The sequence below is a fragment of the Phascolarctos cinereus genome, unplaced genomic scaffold (assembly GCF_003287225.1).
Source record: "Phascolarctos cinereus isolate Bilbo 61053 unplaced genomic scaffold, phaCin_HiC Scaffold_4;HRSCAF=312, whole genome shotgun sequence".
Taxonomy (NCBI): domain Eukaryota; kingdom Metazoa; phylum Chordata; class Mammalia; order Diprotodontia; family Phascolarctidae; genus Phascolarctos; species Phascolarctos cinereus.
In genome coordinates this window covers 352,572,939-352,589,688 of record NW_027555847.1, presented here as the reverse complement: position 1 = coordinate 352,589,688, position 16,750 = coordinate 352,572,939, and the positions used below count along the sequence as shown (strand labels likewise).

The 16,750-nt window shown below is 38.7% G+C and overlaps 1 protein-coding gene across 1 annotated transcript in view; it reads right to left on the bottom strand.

Annotated features, from left to right (window-relative positions):
* Nucleotides 1-1,602: 1,602 nt before the first annotated feature.
* The window catches only part of C9 (complement C9), a 65,834-nt gene continuing 50,686 nt past the window's right edge, over nucleotides 1,603-16,750 (bottom strand). Inside the window, exons 10-11 of the mRNA XM_020996173.2 lie at nucleotides 12,780-13,003; nucleotides 1,603-1,875 (exon numbers count right to left, since the gene is read on the bottom strand). Of these exons, the coding sequence (XP_020851832.1) occupies nucleotides 12,782-13,003 (222 nt within the window). The 3' untranslated portion in view covers nucleotides 1,603-1,875; nucleotides 12,780-12,781. The remainder of the gene's footprint in view (nucleotides 1,876-12,779; nucleotides 13,004-16,750) is intronic.

Below are 16,750 nucleotides of genomic sequence, written 5' to 3'. Positions count from 1 at the left end.
GTGAAAAAGTAACAATACAATAGAGATGCCATGAGGAACAGGGGAAAGAACTGTAGGTTTGGAGTCACTGGATTTAGGTTTGAATCCTCTTCTGTCACTTACCTGTGTGACTTTGGGCAAGTCATCACATTTCTCCATCTCCACTCTTGTAATATAAATGAATTGAGGAGATGGTGGGACGTGGCTGGATAGCTGTCTGACTGAAAAAGATCTGGGGGTTTTGATGGCCTGCAAGTTCAGTATGACTCCACAGCGTGAGAAGGAAAACAAATATAACCTTAGACTGCATCAGGGGAGGCCTAAAACCCAGGACTATGAAGATGATAATCCTTTTGTCCTGTTTTGGTCAGAGCACCTCTTGAGTATTGTAATCAGGGCCACGTTGAGGAAGGATATTGATATTAAGATAGAGTTCAGAGGAGGGCAGCCAGGATGTTGAGGAAGCTTGAGACCATGTCCCATGGGGAGGAATTGAAGGAACTGGGAGTGTTTAACCTTGAAAAGAGATGACTTGGGAGGCAGGAAAAGGGACATGAGAACTGCCTTCAAGTGTTGGACTCAGATTGTGTCATAAAAGTGCGATAAGTTGTATTGTTTGCACTCAGAAGACAAGAGTAAAAAGTATCAGATAGCAAAGAGGAGAATTTAAATTGATTTACATGTAATGGGAGTAATTGAGGTTCTCCAGTCTGTTGGATTGGGACCACCCTATGAAGCATTCATGGAGTTGAGTGTGAATGAAAAACTTCTTAACAACTAGACCAGTTCAAAAGTGGAAAGGGCTGCTGGTGAGATAGGAGATTCTTTCTCACTGGAAAAATTCAAGCAAAAACGACTTATAGAGTATATTGGAGAAGGGATTCTTTTTAGAAAGAGAATCATAGAGTCAGATTTGGAATTAGAAGGGACCTCAGAGCTGGCCATGATGGTCCATGCCTATAATCCCTCTTACTAGGGAGGGGGAGGCTGATGGATGGCTTGACTTAGGGAACTCTGAGCTGCAATACAGCTAAAGGTACCAATATGATGAGGTGATGATGGGTGGAGGGGGTAACAGTAGCTTCCTAAGACAGAATAAAAAGACCCAGTTTGGAAACAGAGCAGGTCAAAGCTTTCGTGCTGATTGATAGGTGGAATTGGCCCTTGAGTGGCTGATGCACTTCCAGCCTGGGTGAGATAAAGAGACCCACCCTCAAAAAAAAAATAGGGATATCAGAGGTCATTGGATTCACTATTACCCCTAGTCTTTAACTTTCACAGACGAGAAACCTTGGGTCTGGAGAAGCAAAGTAACTTGTCCTGAGTCACACGGGTAGCAAGTTGGACCAGTATAGCCTCTGAGGTCCCTCTCAATTCTAAAATATTGCGATTCTATGACCATACGGTACTTTCTAGCACTATATCTAATGATCCTGTAAACAATTAAGTAATAAATCATGTGCATGCAGATTAGTACAAATACAGTCATAATTCCTGGGTAGTTAGATGTTAATTAGGCAAAGAAGTTTGACAGTTACTTTAAGCAAAAATATTGTCTCCTTTTAAATTTTATCCCATTAAATTTTTTTTTGCAGGAAAAAGAAAACTGGCTTTGTCTGTGAATTTAAGCATGTTTGAGTTCCTTTAATTCTGACATTGTACCTTGGAAAAACACAAAATGGAAAAATGATCTGTGTTCAGAGAAGGGAGAAATCAACGTAGACCTCAATAAGGTGGGACTGAAAGGATTGTTATGTGCACAGAAGCTTTTCTAGATGCATCTTCCTGGTTCAGGTTGCCTCCCAAGGCCTGGGACTGGATCATTATACTGGCTGCCAGTCCTGACACTTTTTTTTTCTTTCATATGTGGAGACTAGTCCTCTTTTTCAGCAATTCCTAGAAGAAACAAAGGATCATTAGTAGTTTGTGAATGCAGTGCCAGGTGTGAATATGGTGCCAGATGTGAGAAGTCTTGCTAATTAATGGGTCTGTAAATGTAAATTCCTAGAAGAAATTTTTGATGAAACTGATGTGAGTCATGTTAGGGTCCACTCAACACCTTGGGTCTCAACTTTCTTTTTTCTAAGGTTCCGAGGCTAGTTTCAGTTTTGTTGGGATATTCTCAGTTTTAAAGAGGCATACCAACATGGACAGCTGCATACCGAACAGCTTTTGCTCTGGGGCTCAGGGGTCTAGCACAAAGTTCTGGGCAATGATGTGTTGGTAAATGTTTAATAACTAGCTTTCTGTTGGATATACTTTTAAGTTTAATCTGCATTATAAACATTATCTCCATTACCTTCTTAAGTCTAAATAATCTATATAATAATAAGTCTAAATAATCAATAAAACAGCGAATCAATCCTTGATTCGCAGGTTTGCCAGTTTCCTAGATGTAAATGATCATATTGAAAATTTAACAATTGTCTGTCACAAGTTGGTTTATGCATGCTCCAACACACTCCTGACTGCAAGTGTGCAAGAAGGCAAAGTGAACATATTGAAGAAGGCAGTGGCAGGGATATTTTAAAAAATCACTTTTGTCTACTGCATTTAAAAGCTATTGCTTTCCAGGAGTGTAATTTCTTTCTCTTTGACCACCGGTCTTATTCAGAGGGTACAGTAAAAATAACTACTCAGCACAAATACAAGGATAAAATACAATAAAAACAACGATAATAATTTGTACTGGTAGCCTAGATAACTATTTACAAAGTGATTTTTCATTTCATTTCATCTTTTGATCATCACAACATCCCTGTGACATGGGCAGGGAGATGCTTATTATTTCCATTTTAGAGCATGAAGTGATTTTCCCAGGCTCACATAATTAGATCGTCTGGCATCAAGGACAGAGCACCTTGGAGATTTCAGAATCTAACAGTTTGTAGACAGTAGCAAATTTTGAAATCTGAAAGATACTTAGTCTAAACAGATCAGTCTGGAAGAATGATTTTCTGTCAATGGCTTATCAATTCCTGTTCCCCCTCAATCCCCGCCCACACCTCCTCCAACTTAGTCAGTCAACAAGCATTTATTACATGCTTATTATGTGCTAAGTGCTGAAGAGACAAAAGTAAGAATTTCTCTCTCAGTACCCTCTATTATATTGCCTCTTACTGATTATTAAAATGTCATAAGAAGTTGGAACTAGAGGGTTCTTAACTTGGGGTCAATGAAATTTAAAAAATGCATTTTGGTAACTGTATTTAAACATAATTGGTTTTCTTTGTAATTTTATTTTATTCACTTTAAAACATTATTCTGAAAAAGTGTCCATAGAGACTGCCAAAAGGGTTTATGACTCAGAAAAGGTTGAGAACCTCTGGTCTAGCCCAACACTTTCCTTTTATAGAGGAGGAAACTGAATCTTAGAAAACGAAAGGGATTAGATCAAGATCACCCAGCTAGTTATTGCTAGCATAAGATGTGTGTGTTACCATGAATGATATGAATGTCTGCCTGGGTTTTCTAAGTGTGACTCCAGGAAACATTAATAAATCTGTCTGGCATCTTGTCTACTCCTCTCAAAAGGAGACTGTGATTCCTGCCTTGAGGGGAAGCAGAAAAAAGATTAATAAGGTTGGAGACTTTGATCTTCAATCTATAAAAGGGTTCCTGGGCTTGAATTATATCGGTTTGTCCCCTTCAGTATTGCTGGTCTAGCAGTACAAATTTTGGATTCAAAACAAAAAACCACTTCCCTTCTCACTAGCCCCTAGGTTACCCTCACCAGCTTAACTCCTTCCCACTAGATGCTGGTTATACAAAAGACCATCACATATAGTGAAATGAATAAGTCCATTTATCCAAGAGAATAGCAAACAGAAATTGGAGAAGTTATACACATTAAAATATGCCAGAAAATACACAGAGTGAATGATTGAGGTGAGATCTCCACTTATCCAAGAGAGACAGCCTGATCTCATTCAAGGTAAAATTCCCTCAAGTCTCTAGGATGGTAAACTAGAAATCTATGACCCACATTCCCCTAAATGTCTGCAGCTTCCGGAATCTGCCTGCCTTCATGACTGTTTGCCCATCTGTGTTTGTCTGTTCACCCATCTATTCGTCCGTCTGTCTCCAGGTTCTCTCTGAACGCATCTAGAGTTGGACCTTGAAAGAATGAAAATGGACTGGTACCACACATGTGCTCTAGGGCAGGGCTTTTTAAATATTTTTTCACTCATGACCCCTTTCAGCAGCATTGTTGGCATTGCATAGCCTGAGAGCATTGCACAGTGCAAGGTGTGCATGCTTTGTGTTTAGAAGCAAGGCTGCAGTGAAGTTGCACCATGCAACCCCAGCAAGCACTACCAGAAACACCTAGGATTCATTATGAGGTTGAATTTGAATTAATTTTTGGTCGTTGCATGCTCAGAAACCTTTTACTGTTGCCAAATTTTCCTCGACCTCATGAAGGTTGAGTTTAAGAAGCGCTGCTCTAGAGGACAGAATGTCTTTTTTCTCCCAAGCCTCTCACAGCAACTTCAACCCTTATATATGTCAATATCTTCACCTCAGCATTCTCTCCATCAATTAGAGTCACCTATAAGCAAGAGTATGCAGAATACCCCAGGCATGTCTGGAAACTCAAGTTACAGAAGAGTCGGGCCTGGAGCCCAGGTCTCAACTCCTCATTCAGTGTTCTTTCTTCTACTATATCATGAATATTCATGCTTCCTCATTGCGGTACCTCATGCAACAGGCTTTTACCTTTTACTCGACTCATAGCTGGCCTCAGACACTTACTAGCTATATGATCCTGAGCAAGTCACTTAACCCTGTTTACCTCAGCTTCCTCATCTGTAAAATGAGCTGGAGAAGGAAATGGCAAACACTTCAGTATCTTTGCCAAGAAAACCCCAAATGGGGCCTGAAGAGTCAAACAAGACTGAAAAACAACAACTGAACAGCCACAACTACTCGTATCAAAATTATTCTTTCTGGCAAACCATTTCCTCTGACTCATACCGGAATATTTCCAAGATAAAACGTTAATAGTTATCCATCTCATGTAATGGTTGAATTTAATTTTGCCTTACTCTCAAAGCAGTGAGTGATGGAGGAATTCCAGGCCTGTGGAAGGACTGATATGTGGGAGGTACTTAAGGAGAGCAGGGAAGTCTTTTCATAAACCCCTCAATGCTCAATTTGTATTAATAAGAATTTTCTAGATTAGCTTGGGAAGACCTCATTTGACCACTTTATTCTACGGACAAAGATCACTTCAGAGTTCAGAGTCATTTTGTGAACAAACAACCCTTACCTTTCATCTTCATTTTCCCCATCCCTGATCTTATTTTCTATCCTATAACAGAAAGAATTAGAAATTTTTGCATAGTCTTAAAAGGAACAGTGCAGTATAGATGAAAATAACACCCTAAAAACAGAATTGGCCTAATGGTAAAAGAGGCACAAAAATGCACTGAAGAAAAGAACTCCTTAAAAAATAGATTTGACCAAATGGAAAAAGAGGCACAAAAACTCACTGAAGAAAATAATTCCTTAAAAATTAGAATTGGTCAAATGGAAACTAATGACTCCATGAAAAAACAAGAAACAATAAAACAAAATCAAAAGAATGAAAAAAATAGGGGAAAATGTGAAATATCTCATCCAAAAAACAACTAATCTGGAAAATAGATCAAGAAGAGACTTAAGAATTATTGTACTACCTGAAAGCCTTGATAAAAAAAAAAGTGCCTAGACATCATATTTCAAAAGACTATAAAGGAAAACTGCCCCTATGTCTTAGATCTAGAGGATAAAATAGAAATTGAAAGAATCTACCAATCACCTTCTGAAAGAAATCTTAAACTGGAATCTCCCAGGAATATTACATCCAAATTCTAGAGCTCCCAGGTCAAGGAGAAAATATTGCAAGCAGCCAGAAAGAAACAATTCAAATATCATGGACTCACAGTCAGGATCACACAAGATTTAGCAGGTACCATGTTAGAGGAGAGGGGGATTTGGAATATGATATTCTAGAAGGCAAATGAACTAGGATTATAAACAAGAATAACCTACTCAGCAAAAGTAAATATAATCTTGTAGGGGAAAATATGGATATTTTATGAAATAGAAGACTTTCAAGCATTTCTGATGAAAAGACCAGAGCTGAATAAAAAAATATGACATTCAAACACAAGAGAAACATAAAAAGGTAAATATGAAAAAGAAATCATCAGGGATTCAACAAGGTTAAACTGTTCATATTCCAACATGGAAAGATGGTACCTGTAATTCCTAAGATCTTTATCATTGTTAAGGCAGTTAAAAGGAGTTTATATAGGCAGAAGGCATAGATGTGAATCAATTATGTTGGAATGATCTCCAAAAAAAAAAATTAAGATGTGAAAAAGGGATTCACTGGGAGAAGGTGGAAGGGAGAGTAGAATGGGAAAATTTTCTCACATAAAAGAGATGTATAAGGAAGAGCCTTTACAATGGAGGGGGAAGTGGTGGTGAGCAAATGCTTACATCTCACTCACAAGAATTGGTTCAAAGAAGGAAGAATATATCTACACACTTAGTGGTGCATAGCAATCTAACTCAATAGGGAAATAGGAGGGGAAGGGAATAAGATAAAGGAGAATAGGAAATCATAAAAGAGAGAGTGGATAAAGGGAGGCAGTGATTAGAAACAAAATAGACTTTTGAGAAGGGACAGGATAAAAGGAGAGAAGAAGAAACAGAAGAAAACAGGATGGAGGGAAATACACAGTAATCATAACTATGAATGTAAATGGTATGAACTCACCCACAAAACAGAAGTAAATAGCAGAATGGATTAGAAACCAGAACCTAACAGTTTGTTGTTTACAAAAGAAACATTTGAAACAGAAAGATACAGACAGTTAAAATAAAGAGCTAGAGTAGGAGCTAATATGTTTCAGCTGAAGTGAAAAAGGCAGGGGTGGCAATCATAATCTCAGATAAAACAAAAGCAAAAATAAACCTAATTAAAAGAAGTAATCAGGGAAACTACATTTTGTTAAAAGGTAGCATAGACAATAAAATAATATCAAATTTTTTTTCCAGTAAGTTTCTCAAATATATAGAGAATTGAGTCAAAGTTTAAAAATAAGATGGTCAAAGGATATGAACAGGCATTTTTCGGAAGAAGAAATCAAGATATCTATAGTCATGTAAAAAAATGTTCTAAATCATTATTGATTTGTTCAATCATTTCAGTTTGTCTGACTCTTCTTCATCCCATTTGGGTTTTACAGATGAAGAACTGAGGCATACAGGCTTAAGTGACTTGTCTGAGGTCAAATTTGAACTTAGAAAGATGAGTTTTCTTGACTTTAGGCCTAACACTCTATTTCTTATGCCACCTAGCTGCCCATATATTCATCAGAGAAATGCAAATTAAAACGTCTCTGAGGTACCACCTCACATCTATCAGAAATGACAAGTGCTGGAGAAGATGAAGGAAAGAAAATAGGTACACTAACGAACTTTTGGTGGAGTAGTGAATTGGCCGATCGTTTTGGAGAACAATTTGTAGCTACAACCAAAAGACTGTAAAACTATGCATAATCTTTCACCCAGCAATACTATTAGGTCTGTACTGCAATGATATTAAAGAATAAGGAAAAGGACTTATATACACAAAAATATTTATATCAGCTCCTTTTGTGGTAGCAAAGAATTGGAAGTAAAGGGGATGCTCATCAATTAGGGAATGGTTCAACAAGTTGTGACATATGATTGTAATGGAGACCTATTGTGCTATGAGAAATGATAAAGGGAATGGTTTCAGGAAAACAACAACAACATGACAAGACCTATATGAAGTGATGTAAAGTGAAGAGAGAAGAACCAGGAGATCAGTGTGCATGATAACAGCAGTGTTGTAATGATGACCAACTTCGAAAGACTTGGCTACTCTGATAATACAATGATCCAAGACAATTTCAAGGAACTCAAGACGAAACAAGATGAAACAACCCCAGAGAGAGATAGGACTGAAGAACACTAAACAATTAGTGAACAATGTAAGACCATATGGGGCAGCTAGGTGGTCAAGTGGATAAAATGCTGGTTCTGGAGTCAGGAAGACTGTGAGTTCAAATCTGGCCTCAGACACTTATTAGTGTGTGACCGCGGGCAAGTCATTTAACCTTGTTTGCCTTAGTTTCCTAATCTATAAAATGAGCTGGAGAAGGAAATGGCAAACCACTACAGGATCTTTGCCAAGAAAACTCCAAATGGGGTCACAAAGAGCTGGACACGACTGAAAAATGACTCAACAAAGGAAGATAATATATAGTTACTTTTGTGTGGTATTGATTAAGTGCTTAGAGATGGAATATTCAATAGGGATTAGATTAGAAGCATAGAATCTCAGGGTAGGAAGGAGCCTTAGAAATCTTCTAGGCCAGAGGTCAGGAACCTACAGGCTTGAGGCCACACGTAGCCTTCTAGGTTCTTGGGTGTGGCTTTTTGACTGAGTCCAAGTTTTATAGAACAAATCCTTTTATTGAGGGGATTTGTTCTGTGAAGTTTGGATTCAGTCAAAGGGCTGCACTTGAGGACCTAGAGAGCCACATGTGTCCTTGAGGCTGCAGGTTCCCCACCCCTGTTCTAGGCCAAGGATTTCCAATTTTTTTCAGAATGCTTGACTTTCAGCAAACCTTCCTGTACTCAAAACACATACAACTGTATATGTTGAAGTTTAGGGTACTGCTAAGGGACTGCAATCCCAGAGGGAACAGGTAGGTGGTGCTAAAGGTCCAGGCTCAACCCAAATGACGCCAATTCCTCAGAGCTGAGTGCTAGAGGGTTAACACACATTATTTTCATATTTCTGGCATATAATTTAGGGCTAGGCCAGCTGATTTATATGCCTTTGCATTTAAATAGCTTTTTTGGGGGGTGTCTCTCCTCCTCTGTTCCCTCTGTTCTCCTTCCCTCAATGGACTAAAAATACATGAAACCTTAGAACTTATCCAGAGGGCCAACAAACATCATTATTTCATTTTGGAGACAAGGAAGCTCAGTGAGAAGGGAAGGAAGTGAAATGTTCAAGGTGGAGGCATTGTTGTAATTGAGCCTAGGTGTTAGGGCTTCAGATTGTAGACTAGAATACTTCTTTTTTCATAAGATGTTAGAGCTGGAAGGGACTTTAGGGATCAGAGAGTCTAATCCTCCCCTTCCCCTATTTTGTAGATGAGGGAACTGGGCCTTGAGGTTAAATGCTTTGCCAAAGGTTATTTATCTAGTAATTGGCAGCTAAGTGGTGAAGTAGATAGAGTGATAGGCCTGGAGTCAGGAAGACTCACCTCCCTTAGTTCAAATCTGGCCTCAAATACTTACTACTGTGTGACCCTGGGCAAGTCACTCAACCCTGTTTGCTTCAGTTTCCTCATCTGTAAAATGAGCTGGAGAAGGAAATGGCAAGCCACTCCAGTATCTTTGCCAAGAGAACCCCAGAGGGGTCACAAAGAGTTGGAAACAACTGAAATCACTGAACAACAACATTTAGCTAGTAAGTGTCTGGGGCAGGATCTGAATCCAATTCTTGACGTTAAGTGCAACATCCTATCAATTCTACCATCCTATCAATAAGTCCCTCTCATTTCTCTTGCCTAATCCAACGCTACTTACCTTTCAAAGTCCATTGGAAGCCTATTTCCTTCATTCCTAAACCTCCAAAGTAGTTTACTTTACTGTTGGGACTATATGAATCTCTTCCTACTGGGCTCCCAGGAAATGAGGATGTGGAAACTACTATTTAAAAGTTCAACCCAAGAACAATTTATTTTCCATCATCTATTCAATGACTGTCCTGTTTTAATGGACATTTATTATTATACCAAAGACTTTAGCAACTAATTTTATTCTGTGTTATGCTATTCTATAACTGCTTCATGTGTTAATCTTTTTTCCTTGCAAAGAGACCACATATCCCTTGTGGAAAAAGAATAACATCTCCTCATTGGAAACTTTCAAACAAAAATTGGATGACTGTTTATTGGCTATGTTGCAAGGGAGATTCTTTTTGGGTATGTGTTGAACTGAATGGATTGTGAGGTCTCCTCCAACTCTCAGATTTTGTGATTCTTTTAACAGAATTCTTGTGTGTCCTTAAAAATACTTAGCATACAATAAATATTTCAGGAATGCTATTTGAACCTAATTGCATTCTTATTCATCCTGAAATATCTTACAAATCACCCATATATTCAACAAAGTTTAAAGATGTAGGTTATCAAAAGTGTTCAGTGTTTAATTTAGGCCAGGAATGGCTATCTGAAACTACAGGGAAACTGTTGGGTTTTGTCTGAGTCCATGAGTCTGCTCTTCAATAGTGATGCTTAGAATAGTCCATTTTGAAACTAGGGAAATCTGGGGTTGTTTAGGTGACAGGTGAGGAATGGGAAGAAGTTCCATACTTCAAAGTACGTGCTGAAAGAAAGCTGGCTACCAAAAGAGATCTAGGGAGTCAAGAAATGGTGAAGGGTAGGCTAGTTTTCTGAGAGGCAGCTTAGTGTAGGGCAGGGAAGTCGGCCTCAAAAACTAATGAAGGGCCACTAATCTTATGTAAGTATCCCTGTAGGCTGCACAACAAATTAGTTTTAAAATATAATTATCTAACTTGTATTTTTATTTATTTTGTTAAATACTTCATAGTTACATTTTAATCTGGCTTGGCCATACTAGGGAGGGTAACACCTTTGGTATATTTGATGGAGAATTTACCTCAGAGTTTAGGAAGATTTGAATTTAAATCTTATCTCTGACCTGTGCTGTGTAAGACCCTGGGTAAGTAGGTCACTTAACCCCTTAGACACCCAGGTGATGGTCTAATAATGTAAGGTACGGAGCAGGTACTGATCTGCTTTGGTGAAAGTTTCTTTACAACACTGAAATCACAGGTCTAGTAAAAAACCCCCAAAATCCATGATTTTTAAAAGGTTAAAAATCAGTTAGTTTAACAGCTTTTCAACCAGGAGAAATATGTTGATGTAAAAGGCTATTTGACCAAGGTCCACAAAGGTACAATAATATGTGAGCCTAAAACATTCTTTCTGGAGCTGGAGAGGAGGGATATGGTGTCTCCCAGAGATCATAAATCCAGGGTGGGTCAGTAGTATATGGAAGGTGGGTTGTCATAATCCACGCTCCCCCCACCCCCCATTTGGGTCCTCTGTTGTGCCTTGGCTGGAAGTATAGCTGCCTCTTACAGCCAAATCCCATTTCTAGTGGGCCTGGAAGTTCGAACCTGCCCCACTTTTCCAATTTGGGTCAATTTATCTTTTGTAGGTAGTCTAACAATCCTTTGACTCCAGGTGCTAACCATATTGATGTTAGCCTTGGTGTAGAAACTCTATCAGCTTTAGCCCTACCTGAGCTCAGGATGCTGAACTCAAGTGATCCACCAACTTTAATCCCCACCCATAACAGCTAGGACTACAGGCATGAGCCAGAGCCACAGTTTTGACCATTTGGCAGATTTAGAAACATATCTAACTCTGAGCTATTCCAGGGCTAATTGCAGGGGATGACCCAGCAGTCTTCTTCCTATTTCCAAGCCATGTCACCTTCACTCTGTCCATCTTCTTCATCCCATTCCTTCTGGAGCTCAGACTCTGTCTCTTTGAACCTTGAGCTCTAAGAAGTGACCTCTTGCCTTTATTTGCCCAGAACCAGGTTACCGAATTATTTCTCTGCCATTTCCAAACCATGCTACCTCGTGCATGCTCACCTAGCCCCTACCCTCTTTTTTACTCTTCCCTTTGTGAAGTCTTCCCCCACTAGAATCCAAGCCCCTTAAAGATATAGACTTTTGTTTGCCTGTACTTGCATCTCCAGGCTCAGCACAATGCCAAACATATAGTAAGTATTTAATAAATAATTAGTTAATTTGTTTATTCAATCACCTAGTCCTTGTGAATCCACTATATTAAAAAGTGTTCTATTGAAGAAGCCTTGCACTAATAAACATTTGATGCATCAGACCCAGAGGTGTGCCGGTAAATGTTTAATAGCTGACTCTCAGAAAACAAAATGTCCACAGGACATAGTTTTAAATTTAATCTGCATTGTTAACATTTTGTCCACCATTTTCTTAAGCCTAGGTAATCAACACAACAATAAGCCACTGCCTGATTTCTATCATTTGTTGATTTCAGAGCTGTAAATGCTCTCATTGGAAATTTAACAACCAGGTCTTGGAATATGGCACAATTGGCTCCAGCATGCCACTATTGATCAAACCACACCATAATCAACAGCAAGAGCATTTTCACATTAATGTTTCCTGGTCGATTGCAATGTTTGCATTAATAAAGGTCACTAAGGCATTTTCAGGATGGCTCATTCCATCTATTCTGTGGGTTATATGTCTAGCTAGCTTTATTCTTCTCCCTCTTGTAGACTTTCCCTCTCATTCAGATTTTCATCAGGGGATGAAAGATGCAAGGATAGGCTAGAAATCCATCATTCTACCTTACTTTTCATTTACTTCCACTTCCTCTAAACAAATGTGAATTCCTTGAGGGCAGGGATGTAGCATTTTTTCCTCAATATCCCTAGAACTTAGCAGAGTAACTGGCAGATGCTGGGCATTTAACAAATGCATGTTGAATTGAATTTCCAGTTCTAATAAAAAGCTAGTGAAGGAAAATGTAGAAACTACTGTGAAAAATGAAATTCCGGAATAATCCATTATTTTCTGCTATTGATTTAATAATCATCTTCAGCTTTCATGGGCAATCTAGAAATGAGTTTGCAAGCAAAATGGTCTGGGAAGAAATATCTTTTCTCAAAATAATTTTACTCACCTTCAAGCAACTGACTTGATTTGGCAAGCAATTCCCCGAAAACCAACTTCACAGGCGCACATGCATTCCCCGTCCAACAGCATGATGGTTCCTCCATTTTGACAGGGCTGGCACTTGTGGACGCTAAACTCGGCAATATAGTCATTTATGGATTTTTCCAAATTTTGTTTCTTTTCATGTGCATCTTTCATTCTCGTTGGAACCAGATTATTTATTGGAGATAGCTGTGGATCAAATGAGATGACCCATAATGTCTTAAAGTGCTATATAAATGCTATTTATTATCAACAACAGTAATAATATGAGTATTACTATTATCATGGACCTGTGTCTTGGGATTTTAGGATTTAGAGTTGGAAGAGGCCTTAGAGATGATGTTATCCAACCACCTCATTTTGCAGAGTTAGAATTTGAGGCCAAGAGAAGTTAGGTGACTCCCCCAAGTTTAACAAAGTGATAAATAGCTGACCCAGAATTTGAGTTCTATTCCTCTGATTAAAGAGCCACGTGCTCCTTTCCCTGCAACAGGCTGGCTGCCTCTTATGATCTTGTACTTCCCTCTAGGGCCTCGCCTAAATGTTCTTTAAACACATATTAGGTGCTTAATGAACATTTATTTATTTATTTAATTTTTTAAAAAAATTAATTTATTTTGATTTATCAACAATCACTTCCATATGCTTTTGAGTTGAAAATTTTTCTCCCTCTTTCTCCCCCCAACTCTCCCCAAGACGGCGCACAGTCTGATATAAACTTTACATTTGCATACCCACTTAATGAATATTTAAATGAATGCTACATGTGTAGATAAGATCAATTTTTTTTCCTGGGCTGGTTGGCTTTTTGTTTGGCTATTCATGGCATAGTCAGTTTACAGGGAGCTTAGAAATAGAGGGCCCTCAAAATTCCTTGCATTACTGCATTGTTTTTTTTTTAAATAGTATTTTATTTTTTCCAGTTACATATAAAGACAATTTTTAACATTCCTTTTTTAAATAAAAATTTTTCAGTTCCAAATTTTCTTCTTCCCTCCCTTCCCTTCTCCCTCCCTAAGACAGTAAGCAATTTGATATAGGTTCATATATGAAATCATATAAAACATATTTCCATATTAGTCATGCTGTGAAAGAAGAAATAGTTTGCAAAAAATTACAGTCTGCAAAAGGAAAAAAAAGTGAAAAAAAATAAAGAAAGTGAAAATAATATGCTTTGATCTGCATTCAGACCCCATCAATTCTTTCTCTGGAGGGCATCCCTGTATTGTTTAGCAGCTGAATTTAGGTTAGTGAAAATCAGTATTTCCAAACCATTAAAGCTATCTAAACATACTATTGTGCTTTTTTTTTTAATCATAGCTCATATTACAAATCTCTGCACAATTGCTTGGCTTGCCTTGTTTGTTGGGGCAGGTTCTAATTTTAATGCAATAAAGTGAGGTTTACCCGACGTTCTATCAAACTGTAATATATATTGATTATTTCCTCTTGCGCTTTTTGTCGAGTTGTTTCAGTTGTGTCCAGCTCCTTGTAACCCCATTTGAGGTTTTCTTGGCTGAGATACCAAAGTGGCTTGCCATTTCCTTCTCCAGCTCATTTTATAGATGAGGAAACGGAGGCAAACAGTGTTAAGTGACTTCCCCAGGGCCACACAACTGGTAAGTGTCTGAGGCCAGATTTGAACTCAAGATGAGTCTTCCTGACTCCAAGTCCAGCACTCTATCCACTGCATCACCAAGCTGCCCAGACTCTTGCAGAATCTTCAAGTGGGAAGTGACTTCAGAGACCAATTAGTCCAACTGCTACTGACCAAAATTCCTCTTGACAACCTTCCCTTGAAGGCCTCTATTGATCTGGAACCCACTACCTTGCAAAGCAGTCCATTCTACCCTTAGAGCCCTAGAAAATATTAGGAAGTTTTCCCTTACATCAAGCTTGAATCAGCTTCTGTCCTGTGGTCATTTGTTGTCGCTAGTTTTCATCTCTAGGACCAAGCAGAACAAGTCCAATCTCTCCCTTATAGAAGACAACCCTTCAAATACTTGTGGGTAGTTATCATTCTCTCTAAGTCTTCTCTTTCCTATTCCTATTCTCAGCTCCTTTTGCCTGGCCATCCTGGTCACCTACCTTTGAATGATATTCAGCTTGTCAATATCCTTTTGTTTTGAAATGTGGCACCCTGAACTGAATGCCATATATGCCAATCCCAGATGTGGCCTTACCAGAACAATTCAACTTAATTCAATTTATCAAATGATTATAAAATGCCTAGTATATGTCAAACACCATGGGAGACACTGGGGATGCAAAGACACAAATGAAAGCTTTCTATACACTAAAAGAATTTAGATTCTATTGGAGAAGGAACCTAATATTATGATAATCCCCAAACTCCTCTTTTCTGGGGAACCTCTCCAAGACCCATAAAGCGCACTTGTGGCAGGCTGCTTGTCTTCTGGGCCCATCTATTTCTTCTTCCTAATATCACAGACCACCCCTTTTCTGGAAATGTCCGTAGCCTGTGCTTATACAGGTGGGAACTTCACTAGCCAATCCCTAGGATCTCCTTCTGTATAGCATTCGAAGCAAGAAACCAAAATGATATGTCTCAAAAAGAACCTATTCCCTTCCAAAAAAATCCCACCATACTTGATAAGACTCTCCGTTGTGGAGGAGATGAAGGACTTGGTTGTCCCAAATATTGGCTAGAAAGTGAGGAAGAGAGTTGGCCAAACCTGAATGTGCCAAGTCTGAAGTCAGCCTTTCTGAAGAACCATCTCTTATCACCATCCTTCTTTGTGCCCTGACTTGAAGACTATTGTATCCAAATCCCAGTGGCTACTCTCCCTATGCCTACAACTCTCCCAGCCACTGAAGCCTAATTGTATTCCATCCCTCTGTCAACTGAGACCCCAACATCTTCTTTGCCTTTGAACCCTGTTCCCCTGCCCTTCTCACATGCTTCTTGCCCTTGACCATCTCTTTAGGCCTTGAGTCTTCCCTTGTTTAAGTTAAAACATGATATAATAAAACCATATTACTTCACACAACACTGGCATTTAAAAATCTCTTGTAGAACGCAGCCTCTATTCATCCTCATTTAGAAATCTGAAAATCTAGGAGAGTGTCCATTTCAGGTATGGAGGATAATCGAGGATAGTTCACATGAAAACACAGAGACAGAGGTCATGTCAAATTTAAGGAATAGCTTATAGCTCATAGTTATATATATTATACATATATAATATATACATATATTTTATATAAGCCTATAGCTTATAGTTATTTTATAACAAAGTGTATGAAGGAGAGTAATGGTGGATAATTCTGGAAAGGTAAGTTACAGCCACACTGTGTAGGGCTCTAAATGTTAAGCTAATGAGTTTTTATTTTGTCTTGGAGACAATGGGAATCCATAAAAGTTTTTTGAGCAGTGGAGTGATGTGGTCAGGCCTGTGTCTTAGGATGATTATTTTGACAACTGTGTAAATGGTAGATGAGAGAGGAAATAGAAACAGAGAGAATAATTAAGAGGCTATTAAGACAGTCCAGGTGAAATGTGCTGAGAGCATGACATAGGATGGTGGCAATGTAGGTGGTGAGGGGGAAAAGTATGTGAGAGATATTGTGGAAGTAGAGTCAATAGGATTTGGCAAGTAATTGGCTGTGAGACATGACATGGAGGGACAAGTCAAAGGTGAGTCAAAGGTTATAGATCTGGGTAAGTGGGAGGATGGTTGGGACTCAGTAGAAAAGAGAAAATTTGAAAAAGTAGCAATTTTAATGGAAAAGATGAAGGACATATTGAGTTTGGGGGTTTTAAAATGACATCGAGGCGGAGATGTCTAGTTGTCACTTAAAAATGCAGGACAGAACTTCAACAGAGATAGTTCTGTTATAGAGTCGGAAGTCAGCTGCAAGAAATAATTGAACCCATGGGAACTGATGATGGGGCAGCTAGGTGGCATGGTGGAT